The sequence below is a fragment of the Physcomitrium patens genome, chromosome 3 (genome assembly GCF_059467195.1).
Source record: "Physcomitrium patens ecotype Gransden chromosome 3, ASM5946719v1, whole genome shotgun sequence".
NCBI classification, from domain to species: domain Eukaryota; kingdom Viridiplantae; phylum Streptophyta; class Bryopsida; order Funariales; family Funariaceae; genus Physcomitrium; species Physcomitrium patens.
The window spans coordinates 6,133,829-6,160,919 of NC_143412.1; the positions used below are offsets into that span (position 1 = coordinate 6,133,829).

The window sequence follows — 27,091 nt, forward strand, 5'->3', positions numbered from 1 at the left end:
CACTCTTGTCCCCTTGACTTCTTGACTCCAGATCTTACTACCTTACCAAAGCCCACTTGATGTCATATTCTGGGCTGTCAACATGGATAGATATGGGGATGAATGAATAAATGGATGGGTGGATGAAAATGAGGATCTGTGGAAATCTCAGGGCTCGGAATCCGACATCTGGGTGACTGAGATGGGGAGGAAAATAAATAGATAAATAAGCACAAAAAAAAAAAAAAAAAAAAAAAAACTCATGAATGAACCGATATCTAGGATTTGATTCCAATATCTAGGGTGATTCCAATTCCCTCTCCAACACACCAGCAATACAATCAACAGGGCCTTTGGGATATAAACTTTTAGGGTTTAGTTTACATTCCGTGCATGACAGTGGAGGTCGTGGGAAGCTTGTGGATTTATAGAATAATTCTAATTACTTAATAAAAATAAAAACTAAAAAAAACTAAAAAAACACGCACACTCACACACACACAAACAACTTAAGTCCTGATCTGCGGAATGATTCTGGCACCATTGCCTGGTGTCAAGCCTGGATGCAACGCACCAGCGGTGACACAGTAACAGTGCAGTGCAGGAGCCACAACTTGATCCTGAAAGCGCACATATAAGCTAATCGAGAGGCACGAAGAGCTCAGGTTGATGAGGAATTGTGGAGCGATGCAACCTGAGCGGGGAGTCTAGAGGCAGTGATCGAAAGGAAGTAGTGGCATGCGTGAATGCTCTCTATCCTCATGAGTGATCAGAGAGAAACTAAAGAAAGTGATTAGAGAGAGAGAATTAGAAGATCAGTTCGTTAGTGTCAGAGGAGGCAGGTGGGGGGATCTGAAGCTCGATCAATGGGATGGTGAAGGCTGGGGGGTACGTGAGGCACGGCCCTCGCGGCATTGAATGTGATCTGGAGAGGTCCAGAGCCACGACGTCACAGCTGCCGCAGCCTACGACTTGCAGCGAGACGAGGGACTGCCTTTTTATAGCCTCCACGTCCTGCTCCCTTCTTACCCCGCAGTCCGCCCAATCCGCCAATCTCATCTTGACCCCCACCGACCTACCCCGCATCGAGGAAGGTGCACTTTCCTGCCTGTGCCTGCAACCCGCATGCCCTCTCTCTCATGCGTTATGGTATCCCCGACACGTTTTAGATTGCTTTGAGTCGTTTGGGAAGTTGATGAAGAAGAAGGAGAAGAAGAAGCAGCAGCAGACGGAGAAAGTATCGTCTGGATCCACTTCGGTACCCACTAATGTGGTACCACAGTCATTAATGGTGACGCATCAGTTGAAGTCTTCGACGCAGCACAGGTGGAGCGTGCTGCTCATGATGGAAAAATCTCCTCTTTCAAATAGTTGTTTCGACTGCCTACAGTTTGTCTGCTGGCTTCAGAAGAGGCGTGTGATGTTATAGATTGCCTACCTACAAGAAGATTAGTCCAGTTTCTTCAGTTGAAATTTTACGAACGGCTTTCTTCAGTTTCAAGCCTTGTTTCATGTTGAAGTACCACAACTGCTATTTAAATATCCAATTCCGTCTCTTGCCAGGTTGTAGACGTCGATTCCATAAAACAATAATTCATTACCTGAATGGTCCAGTCCACTGGATTAATCGGTAGGCCTTTTCTACTGAGAGCAGTCTCCAGCTTTGATCAGGTCGGAAGTAGAGCGTCTGAGGATGCATGCACAGTCCAGTGGCATTGCAGTGACACGGCGGTCTTTGCTACGTTTCTTGTGGCTTTGCGAATGTGGGGTGATCAGCAGGCGGTTTCTTGTGATGTTTTCATCATTTTGATACACTTTCGTGTTTACGTTTGTCCGCACGGTTGCTGATTCGGGAGATGACATCGTGTCAATGAAACATGAGGCTCGTACCTGAGGCTATCCGCAGCTGCGAACTTTTCCTCTGATTCTAAGTTTTGGATGTGTTCATGATTTAGTCAAGTCATGAGCCAAATTTCTCCGCTTGAAAGTCATGCGGTGGGATGAAACGGTGCCATAAATCTACAAGAGGGCACAGAGAAGCCGGTAAGCCTTCCAGAGTTGAGTGTAGGAGCTCATGCGGTTCATGCTGAGCAAAGATTGGTAATTTTTTTCTGTAACAAGTTTGTTCAAAATCGTTACAAACGACCACGCTTAATATACATGGTTTTCGGCTGGTGCATAAAATAGTACGCATCTCTAGCTTCTTTTGAGAGAGTTGAATGAATATCTGCCCCCTTTGATTTTGACCAGTGTAATATTCATAGCAGACCATATTCTTTTTGAACAGAATCAGGGCAATGATGTTTAACGTCTGAAGCTGGACTTACTTTTTAAAACCATCACTTAAGAACTCTGAAGAGTTTCAGAGTTGTGTGTAGCACATCTGTAAGCTGTAGTGAGCATAAAAGGCACAGACCTTGAGGTATTGGGTGTCTGTGTTACTCATATTTCGATGCTCTCATGCATATTCAATACGTAATGTTGACAGTCACCTTACTAGGAGAGTGCATATTTTTGGTTCTCAGGGGTGAGGGTAGCAGCACCGCAGCCTTGCTGGAAGATATAATTTCATAGGAGGAAACTTTTGAACTTCTACTTCTGGGTGCTGTCTGGTGAGTTATTGTAGTTGAACTAGGCGGGATCTTCAGCTCGTCTAGTTTAATATTTTTGTCAAACTTTGTAAAATTGAATATGCTTACTTCAATGTTCATCCAGGTGATTCGGGCAGCCTTGATTAAAGCAGTCATCCGTTGGGAAGAAATAGCCAGCAATGGGAAACTATCAAAAATTAAGCGCAGATTCGGCATCACCGTCAGCATATGAGACGATCTCTGCTTCTATGCACCCGCCGAAAGTGAGTTCGTGCGAAGGGATGGTGTGGCTGGAGGGGTGGGTCTCACAAGCATCCACCAATGGGGAAGGATCCTCAAGCTCCACCAGCGCGTTCAAGCTTCCAGAGGTCGTGCCCACGCTTCCGAACACCCGCCTGTCCTTTCAAGATTCCGGTTTGCTATCGAACCACTGGATTCCAAGTTTCAACACTTTCTCGCAGCATATCCCTGATATTGCTGCTGAGACTCTATCTCTAGAGTTCATGCAAGAACGATTGGAGACTCTACCTGAAGCATCTTTCGAAGAGTTGTGCATGCAGCACAATTCGAAGCCGTTGTATTTGAACAGTATCCCGAGTCCCGTGCCAAATAATCACCCTCATTTTGATAAGAGCAGACGTGAGGATTTTCTCCACTATGCGAAAACCTATGCACCTTTTCATGCCTGGCAAGGTCTAAGAGTTGATCGGTCTCCTTCTTCTCCTCTTGCGTTTCACGATACGTTGACAAATTCCTCAGGTGACGAAGACACTGACGGAGCTCAACTTCGCTCAACATGGCTCGGAAAGACCAGCAGCACGACAATCCAGTTGCTACGAGCCAGCGCCTCGGAGAATGCATGGAACAATGGTCAGATCAAGTATAATAATTCGCAGAAGTTAGCCAAGACAGATCTACTTTCCAATAGCAATTACTCACTTTCTGTTGTCAGTAATCAATCTCACGGCAACCAAAGTGAAATTCTCGGTTCTAATCGTAAAGGGAAAGCAATCAGTCGATCAGAAGATTTCGCTTTTGTCCGCGGACATGAACCAACTGCCTCCAGCCACTATGAAAAGTGTATGGATCCAAATGGAAGTTTTCTGCCAATGTCGCCTATCGCACAGGTTCTCAAATATGCTACAGCAGGACCATCTTTCGTCAGTAATTCGCAGTTGCAGCAGTCGAAGACAAACTTTTCTAACGAGACCAATTCCACTCGTGGCTTAACCGGCAACGACCTGGATCTGAATTTTGTGCAAAAAGCTCAGGAGAGACTATTGGCTTTTCAGCCGGCTTCAACTGCCAGTGGCTATTCAGCACGCGTAGAGCAATCTCGTAAGAACAGCTATCGATTTGCAATGGACAGATCGAGCATGTCGCCTTCAAGGCGACCGAACATATTGGTATGTCTAGTGCAACGAGAATTGCACAAAAGCTGAACTGCCGTTCTGAGTTCATTGATTCTTACTTTGTTTCACCTCTAGTAGCCTCAGAGATGCCCAATTTTTTCTCAGGGCAATCAGGAAGCTGGATTAGCTTGGAGTCCTTACGACACGACACAGTCGAGGACGACCAAATCCAAGTTACAGTGTCGGCATTTGCTAGGAACCCCATCCCAGGCGATGGATATAATTGCGGTCGGTCCTGCATTGAACACCAATGGAAGACCACGAGCAAAGCGCGGGTCAGCTACTGATCCTCAGAGTGTGTACGCAAGGGTAAGTCAGCAGATCAAACACTTACTGCTAATCCACGATTGGTATAAATGACACAAGTGTTAAGTCAATGAAAGTCGCTGTCGAAGTTGCTGGGTTCTCAATTCACGTCTTTACGAAATCTCCGAGGACAAGCTCTCCTCTATAACTATTTCACATGTACTTCACTATACCAATACCAGCTGCTCGTCTTAGATCCTGCCCGGAATCACGCAACCTGTTGCTTATATGTCCGATTTTTACATACTCGCCAAGTGGTGCTGTTTGGTTGCAGCATCGCCGGGAGAAGATTAACGAGCGCCTAAAGACATTGCAGCGGTTGGTTCCTAACGGAGAACAGGTTAGTGATCGTAGAAGCAGTAGACCATGTGTAGCCATGGACATGTTTCCTACGGTCCTGTTCTTTTCGTTCAACTACGACGTCAAATCTAAGTTTCGAAGAATTTGTCGGCACTGTCATGTTCTAACATTTCGTGGTCTGGTTGACGCAGGTCGACATTGTGACCATGCTGGAAGAAGCCATTCACTTTGTCAAATTTTTGGAGTTCCAACTGGAGGTACGATTACAGGGTTCTCATGCATTTAAATCGAAGTATAATACTTCTATTGAAAATACATCTAGTTAGAAAATTGTACTCAGAGAAGTCTAACTTATACCAATCCGTCTTGCAGCTGTTGCGATCCGATGATCGCTGGATGTTCGCCGATCCGTTTATTTACAATGGCATGGATATCACAGGGTCTTATCCACATGTGCCCTCAGGTTTAGAGCGTCTGAATCTCAGAGGGTAGTGTGTAAGACCTGTTTGAATGATAGTACAGATAGATAGAGAGAATTTGTGATAGAGAGGCAATTGTTGCAATAAAAGCCGCTTGCACTTCATTAGCTAGGACTTAGAAAAATAAAATAAAATAAAATAAAATAAATCTAGATCATGTATTTAGCTACCATCTTCTGCATCTTGGCTCATTCTCCTCTGCTCAATGTTGATTACTTCAGCTCTGAAATGCCATTTCAGACCATTTTTGTGAATCACAAACCTCAGCTGAGAGCATTAATATTGATGTTAACCAGTCATTTTAAAATGTCCGATAGTGCTTTAAATACCAAACCTCAAATCGTGGATGTGTTCGTTATTCTTTAGAATGAGAGGGGCAATAATTTTCCTCTTATAATAAGCTTTTTAATGCCTCCATATTTTCAAGATTCAAGCATTGCAAATGATCTAGTAGATCTAGTGCAAATTGCAAAGGATTCAGTTTCAGCGGCGATGTAACTCAGAAGGTCAATGGGGCAGAAGTACTTGTATGACAGCTAGAATACAAGCTAGAATAACAGCCTTTCCGTGGTCACTCGATTCTCATCTCTATAATTGGTACCCGCGAAGCTCTACTCTGAACGAATATCCAGCAAATTTGCAAACAATTAGTGGCCTCTTGGTTGCCGATTTGGTATGTGGTGTAAAAACTTCGATGTATATGTATATATCCATTTCATGCGTGCACTCTTATGAACTAGAAATTAGTGGTAATGGTGTGCCTTACAGCAATTGAGTATTGATCCATTCCATCGTTCCTTCGAGTTCGTCAATAAAACTAAATGCATCATGAGATAATCAAAACTATCAGAAATACATATTAGTGAGAGCCCCTCACACAGAAGATAGAACTCGAGGTGGAGGTCATCGTCACGGTGACACCAACCTTAGTGCAGAAAGAAGCTCAACAGGGTAGCTTGCACAAGTGCACAAGCAGCCGGAGCATTTCAAGTGCCGCTTGTCAAGTCGCATAACAAGCCAACTGATCAATGATATTGATAACTTATTACGAAGGAAGCGACCTCTACTCTTTTAGCATTGTGGTCTACCCTCACTTCGCTCAATTCCAAAATACGGGTGGGAAATTTCTGTACTGTATCTGACAGGAAGCAGGGCGATGCACTTCATGAGATACTGAGGCTCTTCCACAAACCCATGTACGTAAACCAATTCACCAGATAATTCCTCTTATGATAAGCGTTAATATTCTTCCAACATTATAAGCCTACCCATCTAACCCAGCTGAAGTATCTACTCAATCCGAATGGCAACCCATAATCTTTCACCACTGCAGGCTCATTTCGAGCAGTCCTTCCTCTGCTCCAGACGTATAGGCCACGCTCCTGTCGGCTGCCTGGAACCGTGTTATCCAAAACAAATGCCACTAAAAACGCAACCACCATGTGAAGAGAGAAGATGGTGTTGAGCGCAAAGTTGGCCTGCCACAACACATCACTTGACCATCAGCGGCAATGAATCCTTGATTGAGCTAGTTCTATTTGAAGAATTCCATCATCAGATGATGCCTGGGAAGGCCGATGATAAACAACAGAAGCTTACCTGCTTGTTACTGGTTTGGAAAGGACCGTGATCATCAACATTGTAGGGCTGGAAATAGATGGGCAGTATGGAGCTTGTATCGCTGTCGTACTGCTGGAAGTAAGATGGTATAGACAGTGACAAGAATAGGGATAACCCCACAATTAACACGTTTCGAGAGCTACCAGTTTCACTGTAGCGCAAGGTGGAGAAACCCATGGCAGCTAGCATTGTCCACATGAACACCAGAAGCCCTGCCACTATAACCTGCGGTATCGATGCAATAAACCCTGAAATTTTTCCTGAACATCCCATCATTGTCACATCAGAACCACGTTTGGTCAACAGAAGTTCACCAAAAGCCCGAGCGAGATTGCTTGATCATACCTACTGTGATTTGACATTGAAAGCGTGTTTTTGACAGCAAACAATATTCCGGTATATTTATCCAATCGAAAGCTGGTTTTTATAAGAAGCTTCTCACCAATAAGTGATGCAGCAATCAGGATGCAAGCACCAAATTCCACAGGACGACGACTCCCCATCTTGGTGACTGCAATGGTGTGCACATTCTCGGTCAAGGTAGTTGCCCCTGTACCAATTCCCCAAATCCCTGCTAAGATGCTTGTTAACCCCTCCAATCCTATGCTCCGACTCACCACTCCTGGTGTAGGCGCTCTTGACGCCACCAGGAGAGAGGAGGCATGGTAAGCGCCTACCTGCAAAAAACATGGTTCATGCTCTGTTTCCGTAAGGTGTTTTCAGTGATTACTAACAGAGTCAAGGAGACCACAGTTAGGATTCTAATTAGCAATGTAAACGAGAGCCCTTCAATAGGGGAGACAAGACTTACCGAGTCAACTGAAGCAATTACTGATGCTACCATCATCACCGCTGCCGTTTGCCAATGAAACGTGGGAACTCCCCATTGAAATGGATACGGGAAACGGAACCATGCTGAGGTGGAGAGGGCATTCGATACGTCTGTTCGACAACTGCGCATTGTTGCCATTTTCTCTTGGCACTTGGGCGTAAGCACTGCTGTCATGTTTCCTTGTTGGCTGAAGCTACATCCCGAGTAAGTGTACACTTTGGACTCCGTTAGCAGGAAAGCAAATGCCCATGTCAATGCCAGTCCCAGCGGTACCTGTTTGGCCAAGGTTGCAAGTCAAACCAGGAAGGCTCGGTTTCGGCATGCTCACTCCGGATGATAAGTCAGGTAACACTTCGATTTTTTCAGATTAATCAGCAAAATGAAGAAGGGAAGAATCATCATGAAGAAGTGTGACTTACAGCATACACTTGGAAAATTCGATGGTCGAAGATAGTAATCTTGCGGAGATACTGAAAAGACACGGGCAATGGTCTCAAACTAATTGCATTCTGAAAATTCAGTACCTCAAAAAAAATCCAGTCGCTGTACCATCTAAGCCAAGAGTCCAAATGTGCTCAGCAGGTGTTCAGAAATCCAGTCTGGAAGAGTCTCCAAAACTCTAGAAATCTTCATTGATCGGTCTGGTTTGTTACTGTGGTGGCAAGCGGGGATATACCAGTAGGGGAAGAGGAAAATATCAAAACTAATATGGCTAACTGGTGGAACTTACCAGAGCGAAGAGCACTAGTAATAGAATCTGTGGGATGCCAATCTCCACGCATCTGCCCACAACTGGAAATCCATAGGCAAAGAAGGCGAGTCCTACAGCTGCCAATGTCGGTGCTACGACGACTGGATTGATTGCCCTGCACTTAGGCATTCAGAACAGCAGCCTTTTAATGTCACCCAGCACTTGAACTCCATGACTGAGCCACACAAGTAAGAGTTTAAAGTGGATGACGATAAATTCATCACTAAAAATTAGTACAATATTTACGAGAGTACATTGAGTAAGAAGAAAGCTCGGGCACACACACACACACACACATATATATATATATAGAGAGAGAGAGAGAGAGACACACAGAAATGCTTCGCAAAATAGTAGAATCGTTTTGGAGACTCTTCCAGATTCTTGAATTTCATAAGAAATAGTGAACTGGAGTATTTACTACCAAGCATGTTCGAAACCAGAGCAGGGTGATGCATACTTAATTACCTCAGAAGGAGTGACATAGCTCCACTGTATCCCAACAAAGCTTGGAACGCGGAGCCAATGATAATAGCACCTTGCAATTCCCTCATAGTTTTCTTAAACCTCTGCAGAATGCACGAAAGAATCACAAGAGTGATTAGTGAGTGGTACAATCGCCTCAGAAACTCCTCATTATACAAGCACATTTGGGAACGACAAAACTCTTAAAAGCCAGGCTAAAAATTATATATATATATATATATATATATATATATATATTTAAAAGAAAGAAGGAACCTCAAGAACGACTAAAATGACTAGGAATTGATTTTTTATAAGAAGTCACTAACGTCTTCAGTAAGGCTAGAAAATTCGTGGGAGAAAATGATAGCAAGTGCTGGTGCGAGGTAGACAAACGACGCTCCCTGAATCAGTGGTAACCTTGATCCGAAGGACGTATGTAATAAAGTAGAGATTCCAGACACCATTAACACGCTTGACACAACTTTAGCTGAGTCCTCCTGTCAAAATTGAAAGCTGGATATCAGTTCCAGTGTGGACTTTCAGTTTCCTAATATAGAAGACAGCAGAATCTCGGAAGCACGCCGAAGTACAGGTAATGTATGAATCGAGGGGAAGAGTTGCTCACAGGCGTCCCGCCCATTGCAGGCACAATAATGAGAGGAATCAAAAGGAGCGAACCAACAATGGAGAAGTAATGTTGAATGCCGTAGAGGATCAACGGAACTGCACACACATCCAGAAATTCAGTTCGAAATCGGGATCACGAAGCGAAAGTTGACAAAGCTCCTCTTCAGTTTCTTACCAGGACATCCCCATGCTGCATCACTCCCATTCAGAAAACAGACAATTGATCTGGCTTATATTGTGGGCGAAGGCAGCCATTTAGACTTCGATATGATCGAGAAGTGTTCCTTCGTCAGTTCTGTGCACCACTCAAACCTCAAGGTTTGCTTCCTCTTCTGTTGTAGCTATCATTGCGAAACTCATAAAGATTGTAAGCAAGACATGGGAGTGCTTACCGAGGCCTGGCGTCTCCCGCAGTTCGTATTTCATGTGCGCGTGCTTCGACATGACATACTGGTCTTCGCCACCTTCCGATTGAGACATGACATCGTCGTTCTGTTCTTTGAAGACTCGCAGGGGTTCTATTCGCAGCTGACCACTGCTGTTCCTACTCGCGTCTGAGTCCATAGCCTTCGCCTTAGCGGGATTGAAGGGCCCAGGTGCACCCCGAGTAGCTCCTTTCGAAGGGACTCCTTCACTTTTCTCGTTGCCTTCCTTGGTTCCGTTGGCTTGCACCCCAGCTCTGACACCCTTTGGCGCGGCTCCAGACTCGAGGTCTTTCGGGGGGGTTGGTTGTTCGGCAGATACAAACTTGGGATTCTTTGGAATGTGAGTACCGTCGGATAGGTTGATTTCAATATCGCTGCCATTGCTCGTCCCTCGTTCCATGCCCTTGAAGCCAGTGCGGCGAGCCCAGGAACCCATGGTTGCGCGAGAGTTGTTGCTTTGGCCGTTATTGCTGGTTGGCCACAGACCTGGTCGCTTTCCTAACGACGGAGACTCTGGGTCGTGATCGCGCGTCTGTGAGATTCTAAGTGGAGGAGACCCGGGCATGCCTGCCGACATCGCTGACCACACTCTAGAATCTCTGCCGCTGCCTCTTCGCTCACACTGGCTCCGCACATTGGCGGCCGAAGGGTTGGACGGGCGAGAATAATACTAAAAGGGTATCTACCACACCTGCTTGGAGGCAAAAATGCTCACTCCCCTGGCAAGACCAGCCTTGGCCACAATGTGGTGTGTTTATCCGCACGAAGACGAAACCATTCCAGCCAACAGCACCACTGCAGCAAACAATTCGAAATATATGTAAATCCGAATTTAAACTAGAAAATTTTGCTTAGAGAGGGAGACAAGGGAGGGTGAAATAACAAAGTATTGCCAAAAATTCCTCTGTGCGCATCACATTCCTCGACCGATCGGCTTTCTGCGAACTTTTGTCAGATATAATGCTATTTTCAGAGGTGACCATATTTCATCAACTTTGATGGAAAGTTGCTCTGGCTTTTGGACACAGAAGATCGAAGATAGAACCAATACATTCCAGATTTTGCAAACTCGTTCACTAGTTACTAAAACCAGAGATATAAAGGCATCCCATCCAATGCCGCATTCAAGACATTCAGTAGCAAAGAGCGACTGTGAGTTGTACACTGCCCTCTAGGCCGAGACACGGTTTCGCGATGAAGGCTCTCAAAACTCGTACGAAACGGGATCAACGAACTACGCTTCAACCTAAAAACAATGATCACTTCAGCAACAATGATGATTCACCAAACATTCAACAGTTTGAAGTTTTATAGGTCCTATTTGAACACGCATTTATTTTCAGTGGCACGGCCGGCAATGAACTCACCGACTCTAGAGAAAATCACGAGTACCTGAGAGGGAAAAAAAATATGAGACCTGCAGTAGAGTGGTACGAAGTCAAGCTATCTGCACGAGGACAGGACTACACTGCTCCAGCCGACGACCCTGCTACATTAAACAGACAAGGACCGGCCAGGAAATGGCTTGTTTAGAACGACACCGAGGTGGCGAAAACAGCTCGAGCCACGAAAGTCAAAGCAGAACTGTGGAATGATCCCCCACTATGCAGCAACTCCAACGCCAGCACTTTCAATGCGCATAGCTCACAAACCGAACACGATCACCAGTTCAAAGGCAAATTTCGCGGCAGAGGATTGACCCCAAAAACCCGCCCGGGAACGAATGGCGTTCGGAGAGGAGGAAAAAAGCTCTTGTAATAAAAAAGCAGCAAGCAGGCAGGCAGGCGAACAGACAGACAGGCAGACAGACAGCGATGATAATACACTCCAACGACGTCAGTGTCGCCAGATGACTTGAGTCAGACTCCTAGAACCTCGTCCCAGGAGGGGCTTGATCGAGTTACTGACTCCAACCCGCGAGCGGATAGAGCCCATTCTCCGAGAGGGGTGCACCACTAGAGGCTAGCAACAGCGCGCGGTAACATCACCACGTAAAGAATCACTTTAAGAGCTAGTAGCTATGAGTCCCAGCCGGCCATTCCATGTCATGCTGCAGTGCTCACTGAGTCACTACAAGTCAGACGCCGCACATGAGCATATCTGGCGCCACGGCACCCTCATCATCATCGTCACCACCACCACCCCTAACGCTTGCTCGTCTCTCTCTCTCACACACACTCACTTCGTCCCCTCTTCAATCTACAATCCTCGTCTCGTCTCACCCCGTCCCCTTCTGTCTGGTCTCCTTTTCCCACATGCAATGTCTACGAAAGTCGTTGGGAGCATCTTCCCACCTGCCTCTGCTGCTCCGTCAGGGGAGCCCTGGGCTGTTTGATCGTACCCGAACAAGCTCTACGCCCCCCGTGTTTCGTAGCTCGTAGCTGCCAGTAGGCTCATCCTCGCTCGAAAAGATACGACCACTCCGAGCGTTGCCGAAACTGCTGTACAGGAGTCTCTCTGTGTTCGGTGAGCTACTGCGTAGCTTGTACGAGTTGAAATCATGGCCCATAACGTCGCTGCATGATGTTGATGCACTTGGCCCAGGCCGCGGTGCCTGTTCGTCCAAACCAAAGGAATCTAATACGAACCGATGCTCGGAGCCGAACAGAGTCTGGTTCGAACACCGTCTGGATACTCGTTTCGATGTTTTCTTGTCTAAGAAAATCTCGGATAATTAACCATGTTATCCAGTTTGTAAAATATGGGAAAATTGCCTACAAAGCGAACGCACTGTGGCTTTCAAATAATTGCTGTGGGCTGCATCATGTGCTTTTGTTCCCGTTCCTGTCATGATTGTGTGTGGTTAAACTATTGGGTAAATGATAGGGGATCTGTGCCAAGTTAAAATACAACGAAGGCGTGAAATATGATATATGTACTGAATGAAGACGGATGACAATGGAAGAGAAGGGGCGTGCTCCTCGAATTGTAGCATGTTGCATCATCAAGCTCCACATCACTGAGCACTTCTAAAATAATGGTATATTTTTAATTTAAACAAAAAAAACAAAAAAACAAGAAAAAAACAATTTTTGCACAATATCGTGTATTAGGCAACTTTTCCGAGTCCATTCATTCAGAATATCAACGCGTCTCACAAAACAATCTACCCAGCACACCTCACCTGATTTCTAAACTTGTGAAGTGGCATACCAAACTCCTTATCCTCGCATTACGAAATATATTCCCTACAGGATTGCGGTTAATAAACTACCTGAGATTTAGAATCAACCCTTCAGGTAAAAATGTGGAATAGTGTGGAATTATACGTCGAGGTGAAGACCGCATCTCATTCCAGAGCCACGACACGGCTTCGACCCTGCCGGCGATGAATCTCAGGCCTCCGGCAGCGGTAACGCCCCCAAGCAATGCAAGGGAGGAAGGGAGTAAGCGAATGCAGGTGTGTGTGTGTGTGAGTGTGGTAGTGGGTGAGTGAGAGTCTGTCTGTCTGTCTGTCTGTCTGTCAAGGTCTGTCTGTCTGTCAAGGACATGTGTGTCAGAACGAGAGTTGGGCCCATTTCCCAATTCGACTCCTGGTCGTCATCAAAGCTCCACATCTGCCTGTGCATGCCTGCCTGCAAGCCTGCTGCCTGCGTGCTTGCTTGCTTCAATAATTGGGTTGCAGGGTGAGGACATCTTTCACCTCGGAGCTGCAGTTGCGATGCGATGCTCGCTCAACCCCGCACAAAAACTCGCCTCCTCGCCGATCTCCTACTCCTGCTTCCACTGCTCTTTCATACACAAATTGATAGATAGATAGATAGATAGATGGATAGATCGATTCACTCGGCATGTATGCTCCTCAGTTGAAGTGTGGTGGCTTCGTAGTTCTGGTTTTTTCAGTTTGGGTTGGGGTTGGTGTCTGATTGTGCAACAGCAGAGTGATAGCTTGTGGCGATGTTGTAATTAGGGTAAGAATTATACGCAAATGTCGATGCACAAAACAACAGTGCTCATATATTCAATCAACATTGGAATCATTTTGCGATCATTTCTTGTATGTACATGGTAAATTATTGTTGTTACTTTTTTTTTTCTCTTTACATGAATTATGCCATGACTTTTGACACACACTTAATATCTGTGTTTTAAATAAATGATGAAGCTTGCAAGCATTACAAACACGTATGTATGTATGTTTGTAGGTAAATACATAAAGTTTCAATTTAAAGAATATTTCTGGCATAAAAAATTTAGTGACAACTTTTAAAAAATGCTGAACATATCACCATTTTACATACTTATAATACTTTAATTCAATAAAATTTCAATTGGTTTTAATTTATATATATATATATATATATATATATATATATACATACATACATACACACACACAAATATGTAACTTGATATTTACTCAGAATTGTAACTTATTAGATACATAGATAGATTTGATATACAAAGTTAATACAATTAAAAGTAAATATAGAGATGATGCAAATTAAAGGACTCATTTAGAATTCTTAATTTATCATAAGTAAATCCTTATATAAATATAAAATAAAATAAAGAAACATGATTATTAAGATACATTATAAAAAGACATGATTTTTTCTTAAATGGATAAGATAAGTGTCTTACTTGTCTGCCTACAATGATATGCTAACACTTTGCAGAAACTTATGTTGTAGTGGTTTCACAAGATCCAAACATTATTAAAGTGTTAATCATAAAAGGTAGTCAAAATTACTTGTTTATATCATTAGTCAGAAATCTATAATCACATATTAAACCAGTTACCTTTAAGCATAATAAAATATCCATGTAGATGTAAGTACATGTCTTGTAAAAACTTCTATCCAAAATTCAAATTTTGAGCATAGCTCAAATAAAACTACTTCTAAAATAAATTTAAATTTAAAAATTGAATATCAATTTATTTTTAATTCATTCAGAGTAATTTTTTCTCTGTTACCAACAATTACAGTGTTGAGCAATATTATGCAAAACAAATTACCATATATTAGACATTTGATTAAACTCCTTATACATAAAAAAGTATTGTATATATGTAAAAAGGAAAAATCTATTGAAAGTTTTCAAAAACATGTATTCATTGTCGAAAAATCTCTATGTTTTCTTTTGAACAAGAAACTTTTTGTCTACTACTACTACTACTACTTCTTCTTCTTCTTCTTTTGGTTTTTTTTGGATTCATCAGACTTTCAATGACACAAAGGTATTCTTAAGGAATTTAAATGTTTAAAAACTTAAATTAAATGACATTTTCAACATCCATTCCATCTACTTTTAAAACTTGTACAACAATCATGCTGTAGTACCTTTAAACCTAATACGCAAATTTCAATGATTTTAGTGGAGGTTGGTAGTGTAGTCAAAAAGATTTTGAAATTTTCATCTAAAATGTACTTTAGAAACCTGAATAATAATCAATTTACAAATTTATTATCAGCAGCATTTTAAAAGTGTGTACCAATCTCTGAGATAATCAACTGATTGAATATTTTTTAACATACAAAAACAAGTTTAAATATTGCAATAAATTGCATAAAATCTATTCTTGTTTATAATTCAAAAAAATGACATACGATTGTATATGATACAATCGTAATTCATTATATTGAAATAAAATTAGAAAGTTTTGAATCCAAATCTACAAACTTTAGACTTCCAGTTCATTGAGTTGTCAAACGTTTTAGAAAACATTAACTGGATTTTGACGCAAGTAAATTTTCAAATCATAAACATCCTTTCAGAGCTTTGTTTAATCCAGTACTCCAAATTGCAAAAATATTCCAATGTTCGTATTTTCAAAATGTGATACTTCTAGTAACTTAAATCAATCCACCAAACTTTTTTTTTTATGAAGCACCAACTTCTTAACTCAATACTATTGTGTAACCTTGATATGCATTACATGAAGGCTGTGTAACCCCTTCCAACAAATGTACAGGAAGGGAAAAACAAAATTTAAAAAATCAAAAATCAAAACAAAGAAACTGCTTATCATTTCTTACAATAAATTCGATCAAATCACCCAACTTAACCAAAAAAATGGTTATAAAGGAAAAGTTACTAACAAAATGAATCAATCATGCAACATAGGTATTCAATTCTTTAAGTAAAAAAAAATCTACACAAAATCTCAGATATGAAAATTTCATAAAAATTAATGACATACAAAACCACTCTTTTGTGTGACAAAACCACCCATGTAATGTGAAATGGTACAATGCAAAAGAGACTACACAGTGCAAAAGTGGGCTTAAAGCCCCAACATCAGCACCAATAACAAAAATACATTAATAACAAAATACAGAACAAAATATCTGCATTGGTGTTGTGTTGAATAATGAAGTGCAGCTATGACTAAAGCAAAAAAATTAAATAAATATGCAAATAGATAAAAAGGCTCAATTGGTGCTGCACTACACTACTAAGGAATGTGAGGAAGAATTAAAAAACATAGAAAATGTAACTTTTTTTAAAATAATAATATAAGGCAAAGCTCCCATTAGGCAAGGCCACCATGGGGCTCTATAATAGAGTGTTCCCATTTGGTCTACTTGGATTTGGGGGGGGGGGGGGGCTTCTATCATTGTGAGCCACAGCCTTGGTATATCATAGCCATGGCTGCCCAGTACTAAAGCCCATTCCCTAACAATGAAAAAGCAAGAGCCCACCCAATCATGCACATATATATATATATATATATATATATAAATATAAGCTTTATTTCTACATACTACCAGACAAAGAATAATACTTGAAGTACTCAAAATACTCTGGGAAACTAAAGCTTGGAGGGGTCTGTGTAGATGAAACAGCATAATAGATGAAAGGGGAACAAAGTAAGGCTGCTGGTGACCATGTGAGAGTGGTAACATAAGAGAGCTTTGCACCCACTTCTTTTCCTTTCCTTTTTTTTTTTTTTTTTTTTTTGTGGTCTTGTTATACTAATAAAACTATGTTTCATTTTCTCTAAAAGGTGAACAAAAATATGGGAGTGTGCTCTAAAAGTAAAAACAGGGTTTAATAGCCATTCTTTCTGACTTTTTGTTCTTCAAGCTCCTTACCCTGGCCTCTATTTCATATTGCTGATTATGAATACCCTACTTCTCCCCACCTGAGATAATCCTACTGAGATAGTTGGATCATATCCATTACCAACATGCAAAGGCTTCTCCCTTTCATTCCCCACATGCTTGCATTTATATGTGTATCTCAAAAAGTCCAAAAAGGATTGGAAAAGTTGAATATGCACACTCATATACTAAAGAATTTCCTTGTATGTATCACAAGTTTTCAACATGTTCATGAACCTCATTCAACATAGTTTTTCAACACATTCATAAACCTCATTCAACATAGTTATTGATAAAAGTGCTTGTTTGCATATATATATATATATATATATCTATATCTATACATCAACATGCATGCATATTTTTTCCTTAAGTTGGTGATACTATAGCACAACTTGTAGAAAGAAGTAGAAGAATAACAAAATCTTGGTAAAAGAATTTTTTTTCTTACAATACACATATCAATGTATTATAAAAATAACTACTATAGGCTAAAAGCCTATACATGTTATACTTCATTTTTCTAAAAACTCTTGTTATGTAAAATTCAAATATCCTCTAATAAATTTAATTTTAAGAACATTGTTGCAATATGTAGATTATAGTTTGAGAATGCACTAGACATTTAGCTATGGAAGTAATAGTATCTAAAAATGAGTAGGTAATTTCAAATTGGTCTTTTCTACCACCTACTTGTATATGCAAATTACTAACTTAGAACTAAATCATTCAAATTGCTTACTTGTACAAAGGTGCACTCACAAATATTAAATTATAAATAAAATATAGATATTAAAAATTTAAAAATCCTAAGCAAGAATCACACTAATCTTATTGCCTTTCAAATTACATTGTTTATAAATCTTATTTTTCTTTCCTTATAGAAGAGTTGTTTTATATATTTTAAATTGCATTTTTTATAAAATATATAAAATTTTAAAAAACTCTAAAAATTGTCTCTCTAATTTCATACTCTAATTTTTAAAAAACCCTCTATTATTTGTAGTTGCATATTTCTATGCTTCAAGGTCTAATTTCAACTTAGTCTTACAAATGGTCCTCTTTAGATATAAATCTAATAATTTTTATGGTAGTTTTTACAAAAAACTACTTTTAACTTAATCTTAATATAATTAAATTTATTTCATATTTTATCCATTTTTTTATTTTTCTATTTATGATCCTACTAAGAAGATAGAAGTTCTTAAATAAAATAAAAACAACATATGATATTTAATTTTTAACTATCTCCAATTTATTAGCTATAATTTTTATTAAAATTCTTATTAAATTTTTTATTAAGCATTTTTATGTATTTTATTCTTCATCTATACTTTCACCTAATAATTAAATTATAATACAATCATAGGGAAAGAAAGGAACTATTATTGTTAACATTTTTAATTATCGTTATTTATAAATTAATTTTTATATTATTTTTCAAAGATAATTTTTAAAAATAGATTCAAATTTTTTATCAAAAAATATTTTCATAATATATTAAATTATTGTTAAAATTTCAAATCATGCATCCACTATTCAAAGTTATAAATACAATATATGTTATAGCATGATATTTTAATAAGTACCAAAATATCTAAAGATCTGTAAGATATATTCTTTCATGATAATATTTTCTTTTACAACTATTCATATTTTATTTAAGACAATAAAAAAGACATTCACAACCATTTCACTTTAAATGTGTAAAGTTTTAGATGGATAGATTACATTACTAAATAACCAAAGATTTGATCTAATAAAGTAATTAGGCAAAAGATTACAAACCATGCCAACTTTCTACACCAATTGTCAAAGATTTGAATCTCGAAGAAAAAAATCCTTAATACACTCTTATATCACTTAAAAGAAATAGAAAGTCACTCAAAGATGATACGGTATTAAACTAAAATGGCTATTATCAAAGACAAGAACAATAGAAAGTCTTGCAATAAGACTAAAGACTAAAAAGGCATTGACAAGAATGAAAAAAGCTTCATTCTTGCCTCCATATATACTCTTAACTAAGGACTATGTGGCAATCTCCTATAGGACCTCCAAAATGTCTTGATTTTGTAGGACACATATCTTAACTTGCAAGGCAAGTTTTTTATATGTACGCTACATAGTTAAGTTTTTTCGTAAGCTATCAACATATGTTTAATTTATTAACTAAGTTTTTAACCTACCAATGAACTACAAATACATATAAAATCAAAATAACATCTATAGAGCTTTTAAAAAGCTTCTCTAAAAAATATTATGAAATAAATCTACTTTTATATATTTCTATTTAATCATATAGATAAATATTAGAATATATATATATATATATATATATATATATATTTGTGATATTATCCTCCTTTCTAGAGATGAATTCCATAAACAATGGTCTTCATATGTTGCGGATATCTAAGATGCAACAAATTATATTTGCCACATACTTTGATCTTTGTTCTCTTCAAAGATGGTTGATAGGTCCTCTCAACCATCTATAATTTCCTATATGAAGGCAAAAAAATCACCTTGTTATTTGGTCATTATTGAGGCCTTTGTAACTTCTTTCAAATAAAACATTTAGAATACTATCAAAAATTGTTCTCACTTCTAATAAAATCAACTAACATCAGAAGCCTCTTCATAAATCATGTTATTAAATATATTATAATTTTCCATTTATTTGAGGTAATATATGTCGTTCTTAACAATCTTTATTTTAATTACGTATTAAGGATAAGAACTCGATGAAAAAATAATTCAGACAAGTGAGCCTTCATTCAAAGAAAGGTAACAAAATATAAATAAACAATAATGTATATTGAAAGAGAAACTGGAATGGCTATTGCCAAAAGACAAAAAAACTAGAGACCCTTGAAACTAGACTAGAAGCAAGAAAGGAGTTGACAAGAGTGAAGAAGCCTTCACTCTTGTCTCTATATATACTATCTAACTAAGGGCTATGTGGCGACGTTCTATAGGACCTCCAATATGTGTTGACTTTGTAGGACACATGCCTTGACTTATAAGGCAAGTTTTTCTATGTGTGGGCCACATAGTTAGCTTGATCTTCAAGCTAACAACATGTGTGGCTCATGGCCAACTTCTTGACCACGTTTTTAATCCAAAAAGTCAATTAAAGACACCTATGAAGTCAAAGCAGCGTCTATAAAGCTTCTAAGAAGCTTCCATATTAAATACTATAGAATTAACTTATTTTTACCTACTTTTACTTACTTCTACCTATTTGTATATATAATTACTAGCTTACATGATTATGTCCGTGACATTATCCCCCCTTCTAGGGACGAGTTCCACGAGGAGCAGTCATCATATGTTGAGGAAATCTATGATGCAACGAACTATATTCGCCACATACTCTAATCTTTATTCTCTTCGAAGATGATTGATAGGGCCTCTCAACCATCGGTGGTATCCCATACCAAGGCGGGAAGACCACCCAGTTATTTGATCATTGTTGAGGCCTTCATAACTTCCTTTGAATAGAATATTTGAAACACCATCAGAAGTTGTTCCTACCTCGAGCACAATCACCAAACATTGGGAGTCCCTTCCCAAATCGTGATACCAAACGCGTTGTATCTTGCCATCTATTTGAGGAAGAACATGTCGTTCTTGAAGATCTTCATCTCGATTGCGTCGTCTTGAAGGTTGTCACAATTGTAATATCTCATCTGGCAGGTCAACAAATAAAGGTTCTTGAGTCGAATCCACTGGTTGTTGGTTCTCCATCTCCTGAGCGTCACTACTACAAAGAAGCTACGAACAAGAATTGAAAGTAGAATGTTATCTTGCCTAGATGTTGTTTCTTTTATAAAGAAGGTTTTCATCTTGATTTTGATGGATGTTGTCGATGAAAAGCCTCCACCGCCTTTGCTGCATTTGCAAGATTCTTTATTGGCTCCCATATGCGTTCACTAATACCATATCCACGCCAATGGACAAGATATTCTAATTTATTTCAGTGCCGCCTTGAATCTAAGACTTCTTCTACTTCAAACTCTTCATTATTGTCCACTTCTATAGGAGGAGGTGGAACTTGTCGTCTTCTTAGTATGTCCACTGTCTTGTATAGTTCAAGAAGAGACACAAAGAATACTAGATGGATTTTCATTGACTCCGATAGATATAAACGATATGCAACTGCATTGATTTGTGCAGAAATAAAAAATGGTCCCAACCTTCGATAGTCCAACTTGTCACAAGGACGAGTGATCTTGATATTACGATGAAGTAGCCATACCTTATCACCCAAGACGAATGATGGTGGTTCCTTTCGATAGACATCCGCATTGACTTTTTGTTGTTCTTGAGCCTCTTTTAACTGCGCCTTCATCGTTGCATGTAGCTCTGATAAATGAATTGCCAAATCTTTTGCAGCAGGATTATCAACTTTTGAAAAGTCAAAAATATCAAATCGTGGATGATAACCATAATTAGCAAAGAAAGGTGTTTGTTTTGTAGAAGAATGTACCGTGTTATTGTAAGCAAACTCTGCCAATGGCAAAAGAGTTGTCCAATCATCTTGTTGGTAATTAATGGTACATCTTAAATATAGCTCCAAAACTTAATTAACATGCTCCATTTGTCCATCAGTTTGAGGATGGAATGTCGAAGATAGTTTTATATCCACTTTAAGAATCTTGAAAAGAGTGTGCCAAAATCTTGATACAAATTGAATTTCTCTATTTGATATAATATCCTTGGGTAATCCACGATAGCGATAGATATTATCAAGAAAGAGCTTAGTTGTTTCTTCACTTGTGATAGATTTTGTACATGGTACAAAATGTGCCATCTTCGTAAAACGATCTACTATCACGAATATAGAGTCATAAGAACCTGAGATTGGAAGATCTGTGATGAAGTCCATAGAAACAGAAGACCATGGTTGTTCTGAAATGGATAATGGCTGAAGAAGTCCAAAATGTCGATGATGAGGAGTTTTCAATCTTGAGCAAACATCACATGATTGTACAAAATCTTTAACTGCCTTCCACATTTGAGGCCACCAAAAATCCCTAGATATCAGCTCCAAAGTCTTATTATATCTAAAATGTCCTACTACTGGAAAGTCGTGATGAGCTTGAAGAACACATAAACGTGTTTCTCCTTCTGGAATATATAGGCGTCCTTCGAAATAGAGTAGGTTGTTCTTGAATTCAAATTTAGAGGGATCATGAGATTTAGAAGAATTATTCTTGATATCATGAACAAGAGGGTCTAAAGACATATTTAACTAGACTTGCTAAAGAAAAGTTAAATCAACAGTCAATGTTAATTTTATTGCTCGAAGATGAAATTGCTCCGGCTTCAAAAGAATCGTTCTTTGTTGCTCAAAAGTAGCATCTCCTTCTTTTGGTGTAAGATAAGAACATCTAGACAAGGCATTGCACAAACCTTGTTGTTTTTCTAGCCAATAAGTAATGATATACTCGAATCTTGATAAAGACATGCTCCAACGAGCTTGGCGACGATTTAATACGCATGCAGACATAAAATATTCGAGGTTTTTGTGATCTATACACACAGTGACTGGACTGGAAGCGCCTTCTAGATAATGACACCATTCTTGAAAAGAATCCACAATTGCAAGAAGTTCTTTATTATGGATCTCATAATTGATTTCTCCTGCTGAGAATTTTCTTGAATGAAAGGCTATTAGATGAAGTTTGTCATCTGTTTCCATTTGTGATAAAACCGCACCCAGAGCAAAGTCTGATGCATCTGTTTCCATAAAGAATGCTTTGAAAAAATCAACACGATATAAGATTGATGCAGAAACAAATGTTGTCTTCAAAGATTCAAAAGCAACTTCCACGTCTTGATTCCATTAGAGTTTGTCTTTACAAGTCAAACATGTAAGTGGAGCTACAACTTGATAGAAGTCTTTGATGAAGATCCGATAGTAGTTGGCAAATCCCAAAAAACATTGGACATCTCTTATCGTTTTTGGAATCTTCTAGTCTAAAATAGTTTGAACTTTCTTAGGATCCATCATAAGTCCATCATTTGAAATGATGTAACCTAAGAAATCGACTTGAGTAGTGTGAAATACACACTTTTCTATCTTGGCATAGAGTCCTGCATCTCTTAATTTTTGTAACACACGACGAACATGAAGTTCATGTTCTTCTGGATTCTTAGAATAGATCAAGATGTTGTCTAGATAACACACCACAAAATCGTCCAAAAACTCTCGAAAAACATCATTCATTAGATGTTGAAAAGCTGCTGGTGCATTTGTAAGTCCAAAAGGCATGATGTTGTATTCAAAATGTCCATACCTAGTTCGAAACACAGTCTTCCATTCATCTCCTTCTTTGATGCTTACTAGATTGTATGCTCCCAGAAGATCTATTTTTGTATAGATCTTAGCTTGATTTAGCTGATCAAGAAGTCAAGATATTAAAGGTAGTGGATACCTGTTCTTGATGGTAATCTTGTTGAGTCCTCGATAATCAACACACATCTACAATGATCCATCTTTTTTCTTCACAAATAGAATTGGAGCTCATGCCGGAGATTTAGAATGGCGTATAAAATTCTTGGCTAGATTTTCTTCAATATACTCCTTGAGTTTAGCCAACTCATTTTGTGATAAACTGTAGATTGGTCCGAATGGCGGTTGTGCTCCTTCTTGAAGGTCAATTGAGCAATCATAGGGATGATGTTCCGGGAGTGTATCCGCATTCTTTTTTTTCAAATACATCTTGAAATTCTTGATATTGGCTTGGAATGCCACTTGAAGTCTTTTCACTAGTAGAAACGGGTGTGGCATAAATAATATATGGTGATTCTTTCATAGTTGCATGCAAGAAAGCTTTTATACCTATAAATACGGGTTTAATTGAACTGGACTTATGACTCTCTACTTGATTAACTATACTATTAGTTATACTTTTAGAGAAAGTAAGAGTTCGAGAAATCCAATCTATTTGAGGGTTGTATTTTTCTAACCACGATAAACCTAAAATGACTGGATTAGAGGGAGATCTAATGATATTAAATACTACAAAACTATTATGACCATTGATTATTACTTCTATAAGACGGGTTTCGTGAGTAATATCTCCAGAAGACAATGGACAACCATCTATGACTTCTACATGAACAGGTTTAGTTTTTTTTACTAAAGATATGCTATGTGTTTTAGTAAATTCTTCATCTAAAAAACACACTGAGGCTCTTGAATCTAACAACGCAGAGACTTTGTAATGTTTAGGTCCTAAAATAACATTTAATGTAAAACAAAGAGAGGGCTCTGAGGAGAGAATAGGATCTTTACTAGATGTTGTGCAAGGTTCCAGCTGCACGGTCCCTATTGTAGCTGGACAAATTCGTTTTCCGACATATTGTCTTCTTTCATAGCCATACTCCTCATTTTGTGATTACATCATTTTTTTTGGATAATGTTGAGCAGTATGTTTTGGTTCTCCACAATATAAACATAATTTTTCTTGACGACGACGAGTCTTTTCTTGCTCTATAAGAAATTTGAAACGTACTGTATCAATTTGCATATCCTCTACTTTCAAATGTATGTGTTGAAGAGGTGTTGGTGTTGCTATTGAATTATAGTAACGTTGAGGTCCACTTGTACAGTTCTCAGATCGGAATTCAAAAAGGCAATTGTCGCACTTCACATCAAAGTCAATTGCTTGACTCAATGTTTGAAGATTAGATAAGTGGAGCATTAATTTTTTTACCTCATATTGTAATTCGTAGAGAAATTGGCTAATAAGTGCAGCATCATCCCACTTGATATCAGTTACAAGTTGTCAAAATTGTAAAGCATATAACGTTACTGATTGATTGTCTTATCGTAAATTATGGATCTTATTGGTTGTAACACGAATTGCATCATGTTCTCCATACATGGATCGAAACTCTACCAAAAAAGCCTCTAAATTATCCAATATTGGATCTGGTTGTTCAAGAAAAGATGAAAACTACGATAGTGCTGAACCTGAAAGAAGCATACCAATGAATCTAGCTTGCGATCCTGGAGTTGGATAGCTTTGGGGTTGAAGTTCAATCACAAGTTGTACTTGATTGATAAATCTACGAAACTTGGATCTGGTGCCATCAAACTTCTCGGATAGGGCAATTCTTGGTTCTCTAACATTTGAAGGGCGTTCCACCATAGGAGAAAGGATATGGTTTGGTGTAGATGTTGAAGCAGCTCCAACCATTTCTATATCTTCACTTTCTGCCAATCTTGTTGCTCCTTGTGGTGGTAAATTGAGTTGATGCATCGTAGGCATTAATTCCCTCAATTGCTCTTGCATTTGTGCCATTGCACTCTTCATTTCAACAAGTTCTGCCATGATAATACTTAGAAGAGAGAAGATGCATCTTCTACAAAAGCACTGAGGGCTAATATCAAGGATAGCTATTGTCTCTTAGAAATAAACAACATGACATCAAACAACTATCAAAAGAATTGACTGATATATCTAATGAATCGACTAAGACAAAAACCATATCAAATACTTATAGATTTTGGCTTTATAGAAAATTACATCTCAACTGAGATTGTTAACAGACATGGAATTAAAATCAAGTTGATCAAAGGAAGAAGTGTATACCTAGCTAATGACTAAGAAAAAATATTAAATAAAACATATAAAAAAGAAACCTTAAGGTTGAATGATACTTATATCTTGAGAGAGAAATTCAAAGTAACAAACCTTAGATATGACATTATCCTTGATATGCCATAGCTAAAGGTGTAAAATAAGTAAGTTAATTAACTAACAAGGACACTCTCCTTCAAAGATGATGAATGCAAGATGATTCTTTCTATCTTCATATTAAGTGAAGTAACAAAATAATCTATGACTAAAAACTTACTTATAGACATGACCTTTATAAAGTAGCAAATATAATATAAGCAATCAATATATATAGTAGTTCTAAATCTTGCCTCAATGGTTAAAAAGATAGCCGAAGGAGTAAAATACATAGAATAAATCATACGTAAATATTGGGATATTTTTCCAACTATCTTATCTAGTGGCATGCCACATGATCAAGGTACCTCCTTTCAAATAAAATTATTGCTTAGAACCAAATCAACAAGTCGATCAATTTATTGCTTAATATCAAAAGAACTTGAAAAACCAAAAAAAAAAAAAAAAAAATAGAAGAATTCTTGGAGAAGGACCTTATTCTAAAAAGCATGCCACCATGGAGAGCATCTATACTCTTTGAATCTAAGAAAGATGGTAGATTTTTGCTTTTCATCAATTATTGAGGCTTCAATAAAGAGACTACCAAGAATGCATATCCATTTTCACTCATGGATGATATTCTTAACTAACTTCGAGGTGCAATCATCTTTAGTAAATTAGATCTTTGCAATGGCTATTGGTTGATACCTATTGCAAAGAAATATATAAAAAAGATGGCATTTTGTATGTGCTATGGACATGTTGAATGGCTTGTTTTACCTTTTGGACTTGCCAATGCTCTAGCTTCTTTTATGAATCACATGAGTAGATTATTTCGGGACCTTTTAGACAAGTATATAATTGTCTTCATTGATAATATCTTATTCTATAATATAATCTTTAAAGACCATAAGCAATACCTACAAAAAGTGTTGCGTTGAGTATGAGATAGTTGCTTCTATTGCAAGCAATTAAAGTATGAAGTTTAAAAGTCAAAGGTCTCTTTTTTAGAGCATGTAGTGTCCTCCAAGGACATACGTATAGAATAAGATAAGATAAAAGCAATAGAAGATTGACCAACTCTCGATGATGCTTCTAGAGTTTGCTCATTTTTAAGCCTTGTTAGATATTATCACCATTTTGTTTAGCAATTTATATACATTGTTGCCTCATTTAGAAATCTATTATAAAAAGATGCTTTATTTGAATGGAAACTTCAGCAACAAAGCCCCTTTGATAGATTGAAGGAAGTACTCATTATTGCTTTAATATTGCAATCATATGTTCTCAATTTTCCTTGTATACTTGGCATTGATACTTTTGACTTTGTTATTGAAATAGTGTCTTGTTGTAGTTCAGCTGCTATATGAAAATAATGTAACTATGTATTTAATATATAATTTACTAAGTAACATGGTGAGAGCCAAGTTAGTAGTTTATTTGGTTATAGAATATAATTTGATTATTACCTTAAAAAGAGGTTGTTTAAAAAGATTACTATAGAATTTGTATAACTTTATTTTCTTTTGATAGTGGCTTTTAAGATTGATTTTGGT

The 27,091-nt window shown here is 38.4% G+C and overlaps 2 protein-coding genes across 5 annotated transcripts; one reads left to right on the plus strand and one right to left on the minus strand.

The window, feature by feature from the left end:
• The first annotated feature begins 913 nt into the window (after positions 1 to 913).
• LOC141045220 (uncharacterized) lies at positions 914 to 5,376 on the plus strand. The gene is made up of 6 exons (XM_073532965.2): positions 914 to 2,022; positions 2,695 to 3,976; positions 4,088 to 4,291; positions 4,563 to 4,628; positions 4,780 to 4,845; positions 4,961 to 5,376. Exons 2-6 carry the CDS (start codon positions 2,750 to 2,752, stop codon positions 5,078 to 5,080), a joined length of 1,683 nt encoding a protein of 560 aa, XP_073389066.1. The 5' UTR covers positions 914 to 2,022; positions 2,695 to 2,749; the 3' UTR covers positions 5,081 to 5,376.
• Positions 5,377 to 5,875: 499 nt separating this feature from the next.
• Positions 5,876 to 11,989, minus strand: LOC112280600 (nucleobase-ascorbate transporter 12). 4 transcript variants are annotated; one of them, XM_024516247.3, is made up of 11 exons: positions 11,183 to 11,989; positions 9,758 to 10,585; positions 9,364 to 9,461; positions 9,065 to 9,235; positions 8,739 to 8,839; positions 8,250 to 8,385; positions 7,939 to 7,989; positions 7,499 to 7,792; positions 7,130 to 7,364; positions 6,667 to 6,947; positions 5,876 to 6,545 (listed from the first exon to the last, which is right to left on the minus strand). In XM_024516247.3, the coding sequence occupies exons 2-11, from the start codon at positions 10,365 to 10,367 to the stop codon at positions 6,324 to 6,326; spliced, it is 2,199 nt and encodes a 732-aa protein (XP_024372015.1). In that variant the 5' UTR covers positions 10,368 to 10,585; positions 11,183 to 11,989; the 3' UTR covers positions 5,876 to 6,323. The 4 variants fall into 4 exon arrangements, with proteins under 4 accessions (XP_024372015.1, XP_090104722.1, XP_090104721.1 ...); XM_090248596.1 differs by having other exon boundaries at positions 11,158 to 11,945; XM_090248595.1 differs by having other exon boundaries at positions 11,208 to 11,930.
• Between the last annotated feature and the right edge of the window lie 15,102 nt (positions 11,990 to 27,091).